The sequence below is a fragment of the Coregonus clupeaformis genome, chromosome 25 (assembly GCF_020615455.1).
Source record: "Coregonus clupeaformis isolate EN_2021a chromosome 25, ASM2061545v1, whole genome shotgun sequence".
Lineage (NCBI taxonomy): Eukaryota > Metazoa > Chordata > Actinopteri > Salmoniformes > Salmonidae > Coregonus > Coregonus clupeaformis.
The window spans coordinates 10,143,082-10,156,473 of NC_059216.1; the positions used below are offsets into that span (position 1 = coordinate 10,143,082).

At 45.6% G+C, this 13,392-nt stretch overlaps 1 protein-coding gene across 2 annotated transcripts in view; it reads right to left on the reverse strand.

Annotated features, from left to right (window-relative positions):
* Window positions 1–3,496: 3,496 nt before the first annotated feature.
* LOC121539243 (cysteine-rich motor neuron 1 protein-like) overlaps window positions 3,497–13,392 on the reverse strand; it is a 51,278-nt gene continuing 41,382 nt past the window's right edge. For both annotated transcript variants that reach the window (XM_045207497.1, XM_041847587.2), the window contains 5 exons: window positions 12,957–13,172; window positions 8,363–8,584; window positions 7,417–7,542; window positions 6,792–6,970; window positions 3,497–6,211 (listed from right to left, as the gene is read on the reverse strand). In XM_045207497.1, the coding sequence (XP_045063432.1) occupies window positions 6,020–6,211; window positions 6,792–6,970; window positions 7,417–7,542; window positions 8,363–8,584; window positions 12,957–13,172 (935 nt within the window). In that variant the 3' untranslated portion in view covers window positions 3,497–6,019. The remainder of the gene's footprint in view (window positions 6,212–6,791; window positions 6,971–7,416; window positions 7,543–8,362; window positions 8,585–12,956; window positions 13,173–13,392) is intronic.

Genomic DNA, 13,392 nt, shown 5'->3' on the forward strand with positions numbered 1-13,392 from the left:
ATTTTCTACATTGTAGAATAATAGTGAAGACAACAAAACTATGAAATAACACATTTAATCATGTAGTAACCAAAAACGTGTTAAACAAATGAAAATATATTTTATATTTGAGATTCTTCAAATAGCCACCCTTTGCCTTGATGACAGCTTTGCACACTCTTGGCATTCTCTCAACCAGCTTCACCTGGAATGCTTTTCCAACAGTCTTGAAGGAGTTCCCACATATGCTGAGCACTTGTTGGCTGCTTTTCCTTCACTCTGCGGTCCGACTCATCCCAAACCATCTCAATTTGGTTGAGGTCGGGGGATTGTGGAGGCCAGGTCATCTGATGCAGCACTCTATCACTCTCCTTCTTGGTAAAATAGCCCTTACACAGCCTGGAGGTGTGTTGGGTCATTGTCCTGTTGAAAAACAAATGATAGTCCCACTAAGCCCAAACCAGATGGGATGGCGTATTGCTGCAGAATGCTGTGGTAGCCATGCTGGTTAAGTGTGCCTTGAATTCTAAATAAATCACAGACAGTGTCACCAGCAATGCACCCCCACACCATAACATCTCCTCCTCCATGCTTTACGGTGGGAAATACACATGCGGAGATCATCCGTTCACCCACACCGCATCTCACAAAGACACGGCGGTTGGAACCAAAAATCTCCAATTTGGACTCTAGACCAAAGGACACATTTCAACTGGTTTAATGTCCATTGCTTGTGTTTCTTGGTCAAAGCAGGTCTCTTCTTGTTGGTGTCCTGAGTAGTGGTTTATTTGCAGCAATTCGACCATGAAGGCCTGATTCACACAGTCCCCTCTGAACAGTTGATGTGTCTGTGACTTGAACTCTGTGAAGCATTTATTTGGGATGCAATTTCTGAGGCTGGTAACTCTAATGAACTTATCCTCTGCAGCAGAGGTAACTCTGGGTCTTCCATTCCTGTGGCGGTCCTCATGAGAGCCAGTTTCATCATAGCGCTTGATGGTTTTTGCGACTGCACTTGAAGAAAGTTTCAAAGTTCTTGAAATGTTCCGTATTGACTGACCATGTCTTAAAGTAATGATGGACTGTCGTTTCTCTTTGCTTATTTGAGCTGTAATTGCCATTAAATGGACTTGTTTGGACTTTTTGGTTACTAAACGATTCCATATGTGTTAATTCTCTCTACTACTCTCTCCTCTTCCATCCTATCATCTCTTCCCTCTGCTCAATCTTTCTCCCTCCAATCTCCTGATTCTGCCTCCTCAACCCTCCTCTCCTCCCTTTCTGCATCCTTTGACTCTCTATGTCCCCTATCCTCCCGTCCGGCTCGGTCCTCCCCTCCTGCTCCGTGGCTTGACGACTCATTGCGAGCTCACAGAACAGGGCTCCGGGCAGCCGAGCGGAAATTGAGGAAAACTAGACTCCCTGCGGACCTGGCATCTTTTCACTCCCTCCTCTCTACATTTTCTTCCTCTGTTTCTGCTGCTAAAGCCACTTACTACCACTCTAAATCCCAAGCATCTGCCTCTAACCCTAGGAAGCTATTTGCCACCTTCTCCTCCCTGCTGAATCCTCCTCCCCCTCCTCCCTCTCTGTGGATGACTTCGTCAACCATTTTGAAAAGAAGGTTGACGACATCCGATCCTCGTTTGTTGAGTCAAATGACACTGCTGGTCCTGCTCACACTGCCCTACCATATGCTTTGACTTCTTTCTCCCTTCTCTCTCCAGATGAAATCTTGTGACTTGTGACGGCCGGCCGCCCAACAACCTGCCCGCTTGACCCTATCCCCTCCTCTCTTCTCCAGACCATTTCTGGAGACCTTCTCCCTTACCTCACCTCGCTCATCAACTCATCCTTGACCGCTGGCTATGTCCCTTCCGTCTTCAAGAGAGCGAGAGTTGCACACCTTCTCAAAAAACCTACACTCGATCCCTCCGATGTCAACTACAGACCAGTATCCCTTCTTTCTTTTCTCTCCAAAACTCTTGAGCGTGCCGTCTTTAGCCAACTCTCTTGCTATCTCTCTCAGAATGACCTTCTTGATCCAAACCAGTCAGGTTTCAAGACTGGTCATTCAACTGAGACTGCTCTTCTCTGTGTCACGGAGGCTCTCCGCACTGCTAAAGCTAACTCTCTCTCCTCTGCTCTTGTCCTTCTAGACCTGTCTGCTGCCTTTGATACTGTGAACCATCAGATCCTCCTCTCCACCCTCTCCGAGTTGGGCATCTCCGGTGCGGCTCACTCTTGGATTGCGTCCTACCTGACAGGTCGCTCCTACCAAGTGGCGTGGCGAGAATCTGTCTCCGCACCACGTGCTCTCACCACTTGTGTCCCCCAGGGCTCAGTTCTAGGCCCTCTCCTATTCTCGCTATACACCAAGTCACTTGGCTCTGTCATATCCTCACATGGCCTCTCCTATCATTGCTACGCAGACGACACACAACTAATCTTCTCCTTTCCCCCTTCTGATAACCAGGTGGCGAATCGCATCTCTGCATGTCTGGCAGACATATCAGTGTGGATGACGGATCACCACCTCAAGCTGAACCTCGGCAAGACGGAGCTGCTCTTCCTCCCGGGGAAGGACTGCCCGTTCCATGATCTCGCCATCACGGTTGACAACTCCGTTATGTCCTCCTCCCCAGAGTGCAAAGAGCCTTGGCGTGACCCTGGACAACACCCTGTCGTTTCCGCTAACATCAAGGCGGTGACCCGATCCTGTTGGTTCATGCTCTAAATCATTCGGAGAGTACGACCCTGCCTTACACAGGAATCGGCACAGGTCCTAATCCAAACGAGGGCATTGCATTCATCCACCTCTGGCCTGCTGGCCCCCCTACCTCTGCGGAAGCACAGTTCCCGCTCAGCCCAGTCAAAACTGTTCGCTGCTCTGGCACCCCAATGGTGGAACAAGCTCCCTCACGACGCCAGGACAGCGGAGTCACTCACCACCTTCCGGAGACACTTGAAACCCCACCTCTTTAAGGAATACCTGGGATAGGATAAAGTAATCCTTCTACCCCCCCTTACCCCACCCCCCAAAAATTAAAAATTAAATAACATATTGTTAAGTGGTTATCCCACTGGCTATAAGGTGAATGCACCAATTTGTAAGTCGCTCTGGATAAGAGCGTCTGCTAAATGACGTAAATGTAAAATTTCATAGTTTTGATGTCTTCACTATTATTTTACAATGTAGAAAATAGTAAAAATAAAGAATAACCCTTGAATGAGTAGGTGTTCTAAAACTTTTGACTGGTAGTGTAGTCCTGTGGACTGTGAGAAACACCAAACACACATCCCTGGCCTTCCACATCCGCTAACACAACACAGATAAGAAGAGAAGAGCAACTATGCTTAAGAGAAAGGGAACTTTAAAACCTTTGGGAATCTAAGTGAGAGGGGAAGCGGATCCCCTTTGGCAGCACTGGGCAAAAGTAGTTAAAGGAACAGATGTCACATCTAACCATGGTATGATATGTTACCTCTTTTGAACCCAACTGTTGCTAAGTTGCTATTGATTGATATGGATATTTATTTTATTTGTAGGGATTTCCAGTCCAGTCTTTTTTTATAAGCACGGGGCATCAGCCAGCTCCGTCACACTTTGCATTGTAAACACGGTATCACCATGAAAATGTCACAAGCACTGAAATGTCTTCCCAAACGTTAAATGTAAAGGTCATTTCAAACTAAGTGTAAATGTTATAGTTCAACATCTAAGAAAAATGTATTTACAGTTTGCAACAGTAAAATAAATAAGATTGAATAACAAAGCAGATAGAAATGGTAAATGGTTTACAATATCTAAAATGTACAGCAGCTTTGGCTACCAAGTTCATTTGCCAAAAACACATCTCATTAACTCAAACTATAGTTTAGTATTAATAAATAAAGCTATGTGAAAAAATAAATAAGGAACTCTTCTGTCCACTACTTTTATCTACCTTTTTTACACATAGGAAAAACAAAAACCTTTTACAAGTCGCCTCTTCCCTTCATTTAAACCACATGGTTGTGATTCAAACAGACCCAAATCTACTGAATTACTTTTCAAACTCTTCAATAGAAATCTATATTTGTCTCTACCCAGTTTTGGCATCACAAAGGTCTTTGTATCGAGAGACTGGCAATGTAACTACGAAATCGGATCCAAAGATTTCCTATTAAACCCCAGTCTGTTTTGTAATGCTCTAAAGCACAGCTATTTCACTTGTTTGATCAGATTGTTAATAAGCCTAGACTTTGCTGCAACAGTATATTTACTTGAGTGGTTCATCATCTCCATGTGCTAAATATGCCTATCAAATCCCTGATTAGGCCTTTATCCTGCCAGGAATCTCACCCACAGCTTTTTAAAACACTGGATCCTAACAGAAGTGCTACATTTTATGAACATGCACTGATGTTGTAATGTACAATTTTTTAAATTTCATAGCAGAGTCTCCTTGAGACCCTTGCCCCTTGCCCCTGTTCACTGTAATATGTTATAAACTGGTGGAAATGGGGAGACCTTCAGTCAGGTTACCTGGGCATGGAATACATGGCACAACAGTTTAACTCTTCAAAATGTACCGAATTGGACTAGCATATGTCATTATAGGAGAAACAATGAATATGAAAAACATTAAGGCTATAAAATAAAGGCTACTAATGTATATGTTAACATTCTCTGGAAACAGTAGCTCATGTTTACGCACGGCTGTAAATTAAGTTATATAAGTGAGGCTATTGTATGTTGACATTCCTCATGAGTCACTCCAGAAAGTCTGGCACTGCTTCTGAAGTTTCCTGTAACGAGTCCTCTTATCTGCAAACTATAATATAACAGTCTGGATTAGTATTAATCCACCTAATCTTGAAGTCCATTCCCATTTCTAGATTAAGCCCAGCCAATGGGATGATTTCTTCTGAAGGAAATCATACTAAGAGTTATTGAGTAGAGAAGGAGGAAGGACCCTCCTGTATTACAGACAGACACACTGGCTTCATGGCTGAGGCAGAATATATTCACTCATACTGTTTTCCCTCTCCAGGGTGGTTGGTTGTTTTCTGAATTGAATGACTTTGGTCATCACCTTTGAGGCAGACAGAAACCACTACAGTAAGTGGAAAGAGAAGAGTCATTCCTTTGCATCGATGGGGAATGTTTAGTCTGACATTTACAATGTTTTAATCTTGCCACCATGGAGACTTCCATAACAAAAACGAGACGTGATCAAGAAAAACACTACAACTATTACATATAGAAATATATATTTTTTAAAAAGCTAAGATGGAAACCACACGTTCTAAAGCAGAAGTTTGGGTCTCTTTTTTTCTTGGGCCATAGAGTCTGCTGGGTTCTGATGCTGCTCAAAGTCATTGACTGGGGAGAGGAGCGAGTCATGGAACTAGCCATTAATCTGTTCATCGATTTACCCTCCCATCCAATTTTGATTATAACTGGAAGACAAGCTAAATTGGCATCACTAAAACAATTGTTGATGAATTGAGTGCTGCGCTGCGGCACATAGAAAACAGCAAACTAGAGACCCTCTACACTAGAACCCAAACCCCTGTCCTAAAGCTGTTATATTCCTCCTATTAGTTTCATGTTCCAGTTCCAGAGGAGGTGAGAAGCGATGATGATCATGTTCACATTTCAGAGCTCTCTCTGGCTGAGTAGTAGCCTCTCTGGCTGGCTGTCACTGTCTGTGGTGAACTGTATGGCAAAGTCCCATAATGGCCACATCCTCCTGCCTCCCCAGTCTCTCCTCACTGTACCAGCAGTATGATAAAGCAACAGGAAGTTACATTGTTTTGTCTTTCATTGTGGATCCTCAGTTTTACTGCCAGAGGGAGAGAGAGAGAGAGAGAGAGAGAAGGAGAAGTGGGGGATCCAAGGCGTGTGTGTGTCTTTACAGTACAATGTATTGTTTGTGGATCGATCACCATGGGAATGTGAGAAAGAGAGAAGAGGAAGTGCTTGGTAGCCCTTTGGGCGACGTAGAGTTTGGGGGTCTGATGAAGGGGGGTTGGTGTTTAGGGGGAGGAGGGTCTAGCGCTGCCCCCTGCCCTGGCCCATACTCAGCTTGGCCCGGGGGATGCTCATCCTCTCCCCACATGGTGAGCTCATCTCTGGGGAGAAGTTGATGCCACAGTCATTCTTCACGCTCTGGAACTTGTTCTCCTTTGAAGGTTCCATGTACACCACCGAGTTCTTATTCACATGCTTCTTCAGGATCACAGTCTAGGAAAGGAGGAAAGGAAAAATTCCCAGGGTTTTAAATATCAATTATCTTACTTTCACACAACAGGTCTTGTCAGCTATTTATCGTGTCTAGTTAGGACGGGAGAGACTTTTTCGGAAAGTATGTGACGAATTACAATTTTCTGTGCCACTCCAGTCTCATTTCATGGGGGTGTTGTAAAACGATCACATTTTATGATAAACTTGACACAGTTCAAAGTGCTCCTTCAGAATTAAGTGCTGGAAAAATACATTAATCTCTACTTTATGACACCCTGAACATGGGTTGTAGCAGGAGCTGGAAGATCAAGGAAAACCCACGACCCACCCACAGATTAGATCCTAAAACAACGGCCCACCCGCCCTGCTATGGTGCTATGATTTAGCACCACAGGGGTCTAAGTTTGGGCAGCAACCCCATACACACACAGCAAATAAATGAAGTAATTTCATTGGTTCTATCGGGCAGAATCATGAGGCATGTCTGTGCTGGGTTGCAATTAATTTGTGAATAGTATTTTTCTGCACGCTGTGCATACAGTACGTGGCCTAATGAGCTGCTTTACCCACAATGCCTCACCTTCTTGGGGGCGCTGTAGCAGGACATCTGCACCCACTTCTTCTTCTTGTTAATGAGGAGTGCCACGATGAGGAAGATGACGATGGCCAGGAGGAGACCGGCCAGTATCCAGACAGCTGATTGGTAGATGAGAGCCATCTCAGTTTGACTGGGGAAGTTCTCTCGCAGGCTGTTCCCATCTGCAGGGAGAATCAATATCAGCTCTCCCCCACAGACTAGACTACATATACTGCTGTCACTCGGGCCAATATTTCCATTACATTATTCCCCTTCTAATCAATTTAAATGAAAAGTAGGTCATGTCCTTCCTTAGTGTTTGGCCATTTTCCCTGGCCAATACGTTAGATACAGTCTCCAGATGAATGTGTGTCAGTGTGCATTTAGCTAATTCGTCAAATCATCCCTATTGTCCCACAACAATGTAAACATCCTCAACCGGCTGGCTGGGAAAGTATGGACGATGATACCAAGTCACAGGGCTGAAGCAGTTGTTACCAATCAGTTCAATATCATTTAACCATCTCTGTGGGCCATAGGAGGAGTGAGTGAGTGAAAGAGAGAAATAGTGAAAGAGAGAGAGGGTGAGATAGAAGGAAAGAGAGATGGACATACAGACAGAAAGTACCTGTAGCAGCAATGATAGGAGGCAAAGTGACAGTGGTGATCCAGACTGTGTTGTCCACTGTGGTAGTAGCCCTGGTCTTGGGGGCCTTGGTCGACACCATCATTGGAACGGAAGTTGTTGTCATTTCTGTAAACCAAAGAGGAAAATCACAAATAAGTCACACAGCTACCCACTTACGTAATGTCAAACACACTTGAACTAAAAACAAATCCCACATAGATCAATGTAACAGAAGGTTATGGTTGGGTGGAGTGTCTGTAGATAAGGTGTGTTTTACGGGATGTGTTCCCTAAGCTTCCTTTGTCAAGAGTCTTATGTAAAAGTGCTGTTTTCCACCGAGCAAATACCCAAAACAAAGCTGAGATGAAATGGCTACAAATCACAGGGAACAATGCAGGCCTGTGCCAAGGTTTTCCTCTATAGGAAAAGCTGACATGGAGCTTTGCCTTCCTATGCCGGCATTGAGAGTGGCAGGCCGGCTCAGCCGGAGACAGGAAACACGTGTGAATGTGCGGATGCTTGGGGAATGTTTTCGCTCTGAGTGGGTTGTGTCACATGGAATGTTGCTGTGAGTAACCGTGTTTGCCCATGCAGCGCCAGCAAAACTGGCACTCAGAACGCGACTCACACACGCTTGCTTTATTCTAGCTAACCCAAAAAGTTTGAAAACTGTTCCTCCCTTCCTACAAGTTACACCATGAATAATAAGGTTCTCAATAACAAGCTGTACCTTGTCCCAAAGGAATAACTTGTTTTAATGCATGTTTAATATGGGATTTTGCCCCAAGTCCCAGTGTTTTCACAAGACACAAATATACTACACACCAGAATTATAGTGGACATCATTAGAGAGGCTAACAAGGCAGTGTGCTCTGACCCAGCTAGACATTCCCAGGAGTTAGTTCCACGGATAGACTCACTCTCACACACACACAAACTCACTTACCCAGACAGTGAGGGCAGCACTGGCCTTTGCGCAGGACGGGCACCCTGCAGTTGGCAGGCGGGCAGCGCTGGGAGAAACACTGAATGGTTCCATTGTTGCAGGAGCAGCTGGTGCAGGCGTTGGCCTTCCAGGTGTCCCCAGCCAACAGCACATCTCCCTCGCTGGAAATACAGTACTCCTGCTCACTGGTGCTCACCGGGAGCAGGGGACCCTGCTTGTCCTCTGTGGACGGAGGGATGGAGAGAGAGGCACACCAAGGGTTAACTTTATCACAGATCCTCCCCTGGCTCCCAGGCTAACCCCGGCAGTATAACATGTTAATCCAGAGCGGTTATTAGGACTGTACGCCTGTGTTTGCAATAAGATGGTTTTACTGTATAGTAAACACTAGCAGGAGGCTAGCTGGTGAATAGGGAACACATGGCTGCTGTGCTGTCCTGTGTGTCAGTTAAATCTCAGGCTTATCTTTGTGTCTCATAGCCCCAGGCCCATAGATCAATGGCCTTTCTGTGACCAAAGCATTAGTTAGAATGTACACATCTCAACACTACTGTAAATCAAATAACATTTTATTAATCACATGCTTTGTAAACAACAGGTGTAGACTAACAGTGAAATGCTTACTTACGGGCCCTTCCCAACAATGCAGAGAAAGAAAATAGAGAAATAATAGAAAAGTAAAACACGTAATAATCAAAGTAATAATAAATACACAATGAGTAACGATAACTTGGCTATATACACGTGGTACCAGTACCGAGTCGATGTGCAGGGGTACGAGTTCATTGAGGTAGATATGTTCATATAACTAGGAATAAAGTGACAAGGCAACAAGATAGATAATAAACAGTAGCAGCAGCATATGTGATGAGTTAGTGCAAAAAGGGTAAATGCAGATAGTCTGGGTAGCTATTTGGTTAACTATTTAACTAATTATTTAGCAGTCTTATGGCTTGGGGGTAGAAGCTGTTCAGGGTCCTGTTGGTTCCAGATTTTGACTTGGGTGGCTGGAGTCTTTGAAAATGTTTTGTGCCTTCCTCTGAAACCGCCTGGTATAGAGGTCCTGGATGGCAGGTAGCATGGCCCCAGTGATGTACTGGGGCGTACACACTACCCTCTGTAGCATCTTGAGGTCAGATGCCAAGCAGTGGCCATACTAGGGGGTGATGCAGCCAGTTAAGATGCTCTCAATGGTGCAACTGTATAACTTTTTGAGGATCTGTGGGCCCATGCCAAATCTTTTCAGCCTCCTGCCACCCACGACTGTGTTGGTGTGTGTGGACCATGATAGATCCTTAGTGATGTGGACACCGAGGAATTTGAAGATCTCAACCCGCTCCAATCCGCTTGGTCCTCCGTTTCCTGTAGTCCATGATCAGCTCTTTTGTCTTGCTGACGTTGAGGGAGAGATTGTTGTCCTGGCACCACACTGCAAGGTCTCTGACCTCCTCCCTATAGGCTGTCTCATCATCGTTGTGCGCATCCACGCAGTCGTGGGTGAACAGGCAGTACAGAAGTGACTGAGCACGCACCCGTGTGGGCCCACCGTGTTGAGGGTCAGCATGGCGGATGTGTTGTTGCCTACCCTCACCACCTGGGGGAGGCCCATCAGAAAGTCCAGGATCCAGTTGCAGAGGGAGGTGTTCAGTCCCAAGGTCCTTAGCTTAGGGATGAGCTTGGAGAGAACTATGGTGTTGAACGCTGAGCTTTAGTCAATTAACAGTATTCTCACATAGGCGTTCCTCTTGTCCTGTGGGAGAGGGCAGTGTGGAGTGCAATAGAGACTGTGCCATCTGTGGATCTGTTGGGGCGGTATGCTAATTGAATTGGGTCCAGGGTGTCTGGGATGATGGTGTTGATGACAAGCCTTTCAAAGCATTTCATGGCTACAGATGTGAGTGCTATGGGGCGATAATCATTTAGACAGGTTACTTTGGCGTTGGGCACAGGGACTATGGTGGTCTGCTTGAAACATGTACAGTAGGTATTACAGACTGGGTCAGAGAGAGGTTGAAATTGTCTGTGAAGACACTTGCCAGCTGGTCAGCGCATGCTCTGAGTATGCATCCTGGTAGTTCATCTGGGCCTGCGGCCTTGTGAATGTTAACCTGTTTAAAGGTCTTACTCACATCGGCTACAGAGAGCGTGCAGCTACTGATTTCATGCATGGTTCAGTGTTGCTTGCCTCGAAGCGAGCATAGAAGACATTTCGCTTGGGTAGCTCGCGGCTAGGTTTCCCTTTGTAATTTGTGATAGTTTGCAAGCTCTGCCACATCCAACAAGTGTCAGAGGCGGCGTAGTAGGATTCGGTCTTAGTCCTGTATTGACGCTTTTCCTGTTTGATGGCTCGTCGGAGGTCATAGCAGGATTTCTTATAAGCGTCCGGATTAGTGTCCCGGTCCTTGAAATCGGCAGCTCTAGCCTTTAGCTCAGTGCGGATGTTGCCTGTAATCAATTTATTCTGGTTGGGATATGTACATATGGTCACTGTTGGGACGACGTCGTCGATGCACTTATTAATGAAGCCGGTGATTGATGTGGTAAACTCCTCAATGCCATCGGATGTATCCCGGAACATATTCCAGTCTGTGCTAGCTTAACAGCCACTTCCGTATTGGGTGCGTCACTGGTACTTCCTGTTTGAGTTGTTGCTTGTAAGCAGGAATCAGGAGGATATATCATGAACAAAACTATAAATGCAACATGCAACAATTTCAAAGATTTTACTGCGTTACAGTTCATAGAAGGAAATCAGTCAATTGAAATACATTCATTAGTTATCTATAGTTATCTATTATCTATGGATTTCACATGACTGGGCAGGGGCGTAGCCATGGGTGGGCCTAGGAGGGCATAGGCCCACCCACTTGGGGGCCAGGCCCACCCACTGGGAAACCAGGCCCAGTTAATCAGAATGACTTTTTACACCACAAAAGGGCTTTATTACGGACAGAAATACTCCTCAGCACCCCCTCCCCCTCCTCAGATGATCCTGCAGGTGAAGAAGCCGGATGTGGAGGTCCTTGGCTGGCGTGGTTACACGTGGCCTGTGGTTGTGAAGGCAGTTGGATGTACTGCCAAATTCTCTAACATTATGTTGGAGGCGGCTTAAGGTATTGAAATTAACATTAAATTCTCTGGCAACAACTCTGTTAGACATTCTTGCAGTCAGCATGCCAATTGCACGCTCCCTCAAAACCTGAGACATCTGTGGCATTGTGTTGTGTGACAAAACTGCACATTTTAGAGTGGCCTTTTATTGTCCCCAGCACATGTTGCGTTTATATTTTTGTTCAGTATAGTTATGGTCAGATTTGCCAAATGGAGAGGGAGGGAGAGCTTTGTATGCATTTCTATATGTGGAGTAAAGGTGATCTAGAGTTTTGTCGCTTCTAGTTGCACAGGTGACATGCTGGTAGAAACGATTTCAGTTTTCCTGCATTAAATTCACCGGCCACTAGGAGTGCCGCCTCTGGATGAGTATTTTCTTGTGTGATTATGGCCCTATACAGCTCGTTGAGTGCGGTCTTAGTGCCAGCATCGGTTGATAGTGGTTAATAGACGGCTACTAAAAATATTGATGAAAACTCTCTTGGTAAATAGTATGGTCTCTTTCTCTTCCGAGTCTCGGGGATTAGGGTCTGGGGCGAGCGGTATGTCCAGCGCCGCCAACTTGTTGAAGTAGAAATCTTCATCCAAATCGACATTAGTGATCACTGTTCTGATGTTCAGAAGCTCTTTACGGTCATAGGAAACAATGGTGGAAACATTATACTAAAAAAAAACACTCAAAATATAGCAGAATTAGTCAGGAGGGGTGGGGGTGGTGGTGGGGGAGGAGTGAGGGGCGGGGGGAGGTGGTGGTGGTGTGGGGAGGTAGTGGTGGTGGGGGGGATAGTGGCCTACTTGGTCCAACTCTGTTCTTCTCAGCAGGTGGTGGGGTCATGTGACCTGAATAGGGTTGCAAAATTCTGGGAACTTCAATAAATTCCCTGGTTTTCAAGAAATCCTGGTTGGAGGATTCCAGATTTTCCCTCCTGATTCCGGGATCTTCCAAAAGGGAATTTGTTGAAAGTTCCTGGAATTTTGCAACCCTAGACCTGACCAGGAGAAACTAGTTATAGGCTATAACTAGGGCCTAGAGTTTTTCCTAGTCATATCACATTGCCATGAAAAATCCCATACGACTAGCGGAAACAGACAGGCTTGTCCACATGTGTTCCTGTCTGGAGAATATATCCCCATGTAAACCCAGCCGGTTTGGTCTGGTTTCTTTATAAGCCTGTGTGTACTGACATTTAACTGTCGGACAGAGTGCAACATGCACCAAGACAAGGCAAGGCCCTCAATCCACCACCACATACTGCGGATAATGGCTCCAGATCAAATGTATCCTACTCTTACCGACCACAAACTGACATTCCCTTCTGGAGTTATTCCTGGATGTAAGTGCTTTTGATATTATCTGAAATTGCTCTTGTCAAGGCTAATACGATGATGGAGTTCTACATTTACAGAGAAGAAAATGGCTTGGTATTAGATGTTTCCTAGTAAAGCAGCCTATGACAGATGCGGGGGATGTAAGGTACTGTACCTGGGCAGACATGGCAACAGGTGTCCGTGTTCCTGGTTGGGGCCTGACACACAGCAGGGGGACACACTTCAGTGTCGCACAGGACGCGGCCCTTCCTGCAGGTGCAGCGTGTACACTCGTCCAGGTTCCAGGTCTCTCCCTCCACATAGAGTTCCCCCCCAGGGGCTCGACACACCACCAGGTCCATGCCCTCTGGCTGACCACTGCCTGACTCATCTGGACAGAACACACAGGTTAGGAGAGGCAGATAACAGTAACACAACAACACATGAAAGACTACAAAGAATAAGGTTCACATCTTACTAGAACTAAGCTTGGCAGTTACACAACAATTTGTGTTTGGACATAGTTTCCTCTAGTCTAGTACAACAGTACAGATAAAATATTTGACTCTGCAATAGGGTTGACATCTTTAAGGAGTTAGTCTGTTATCATT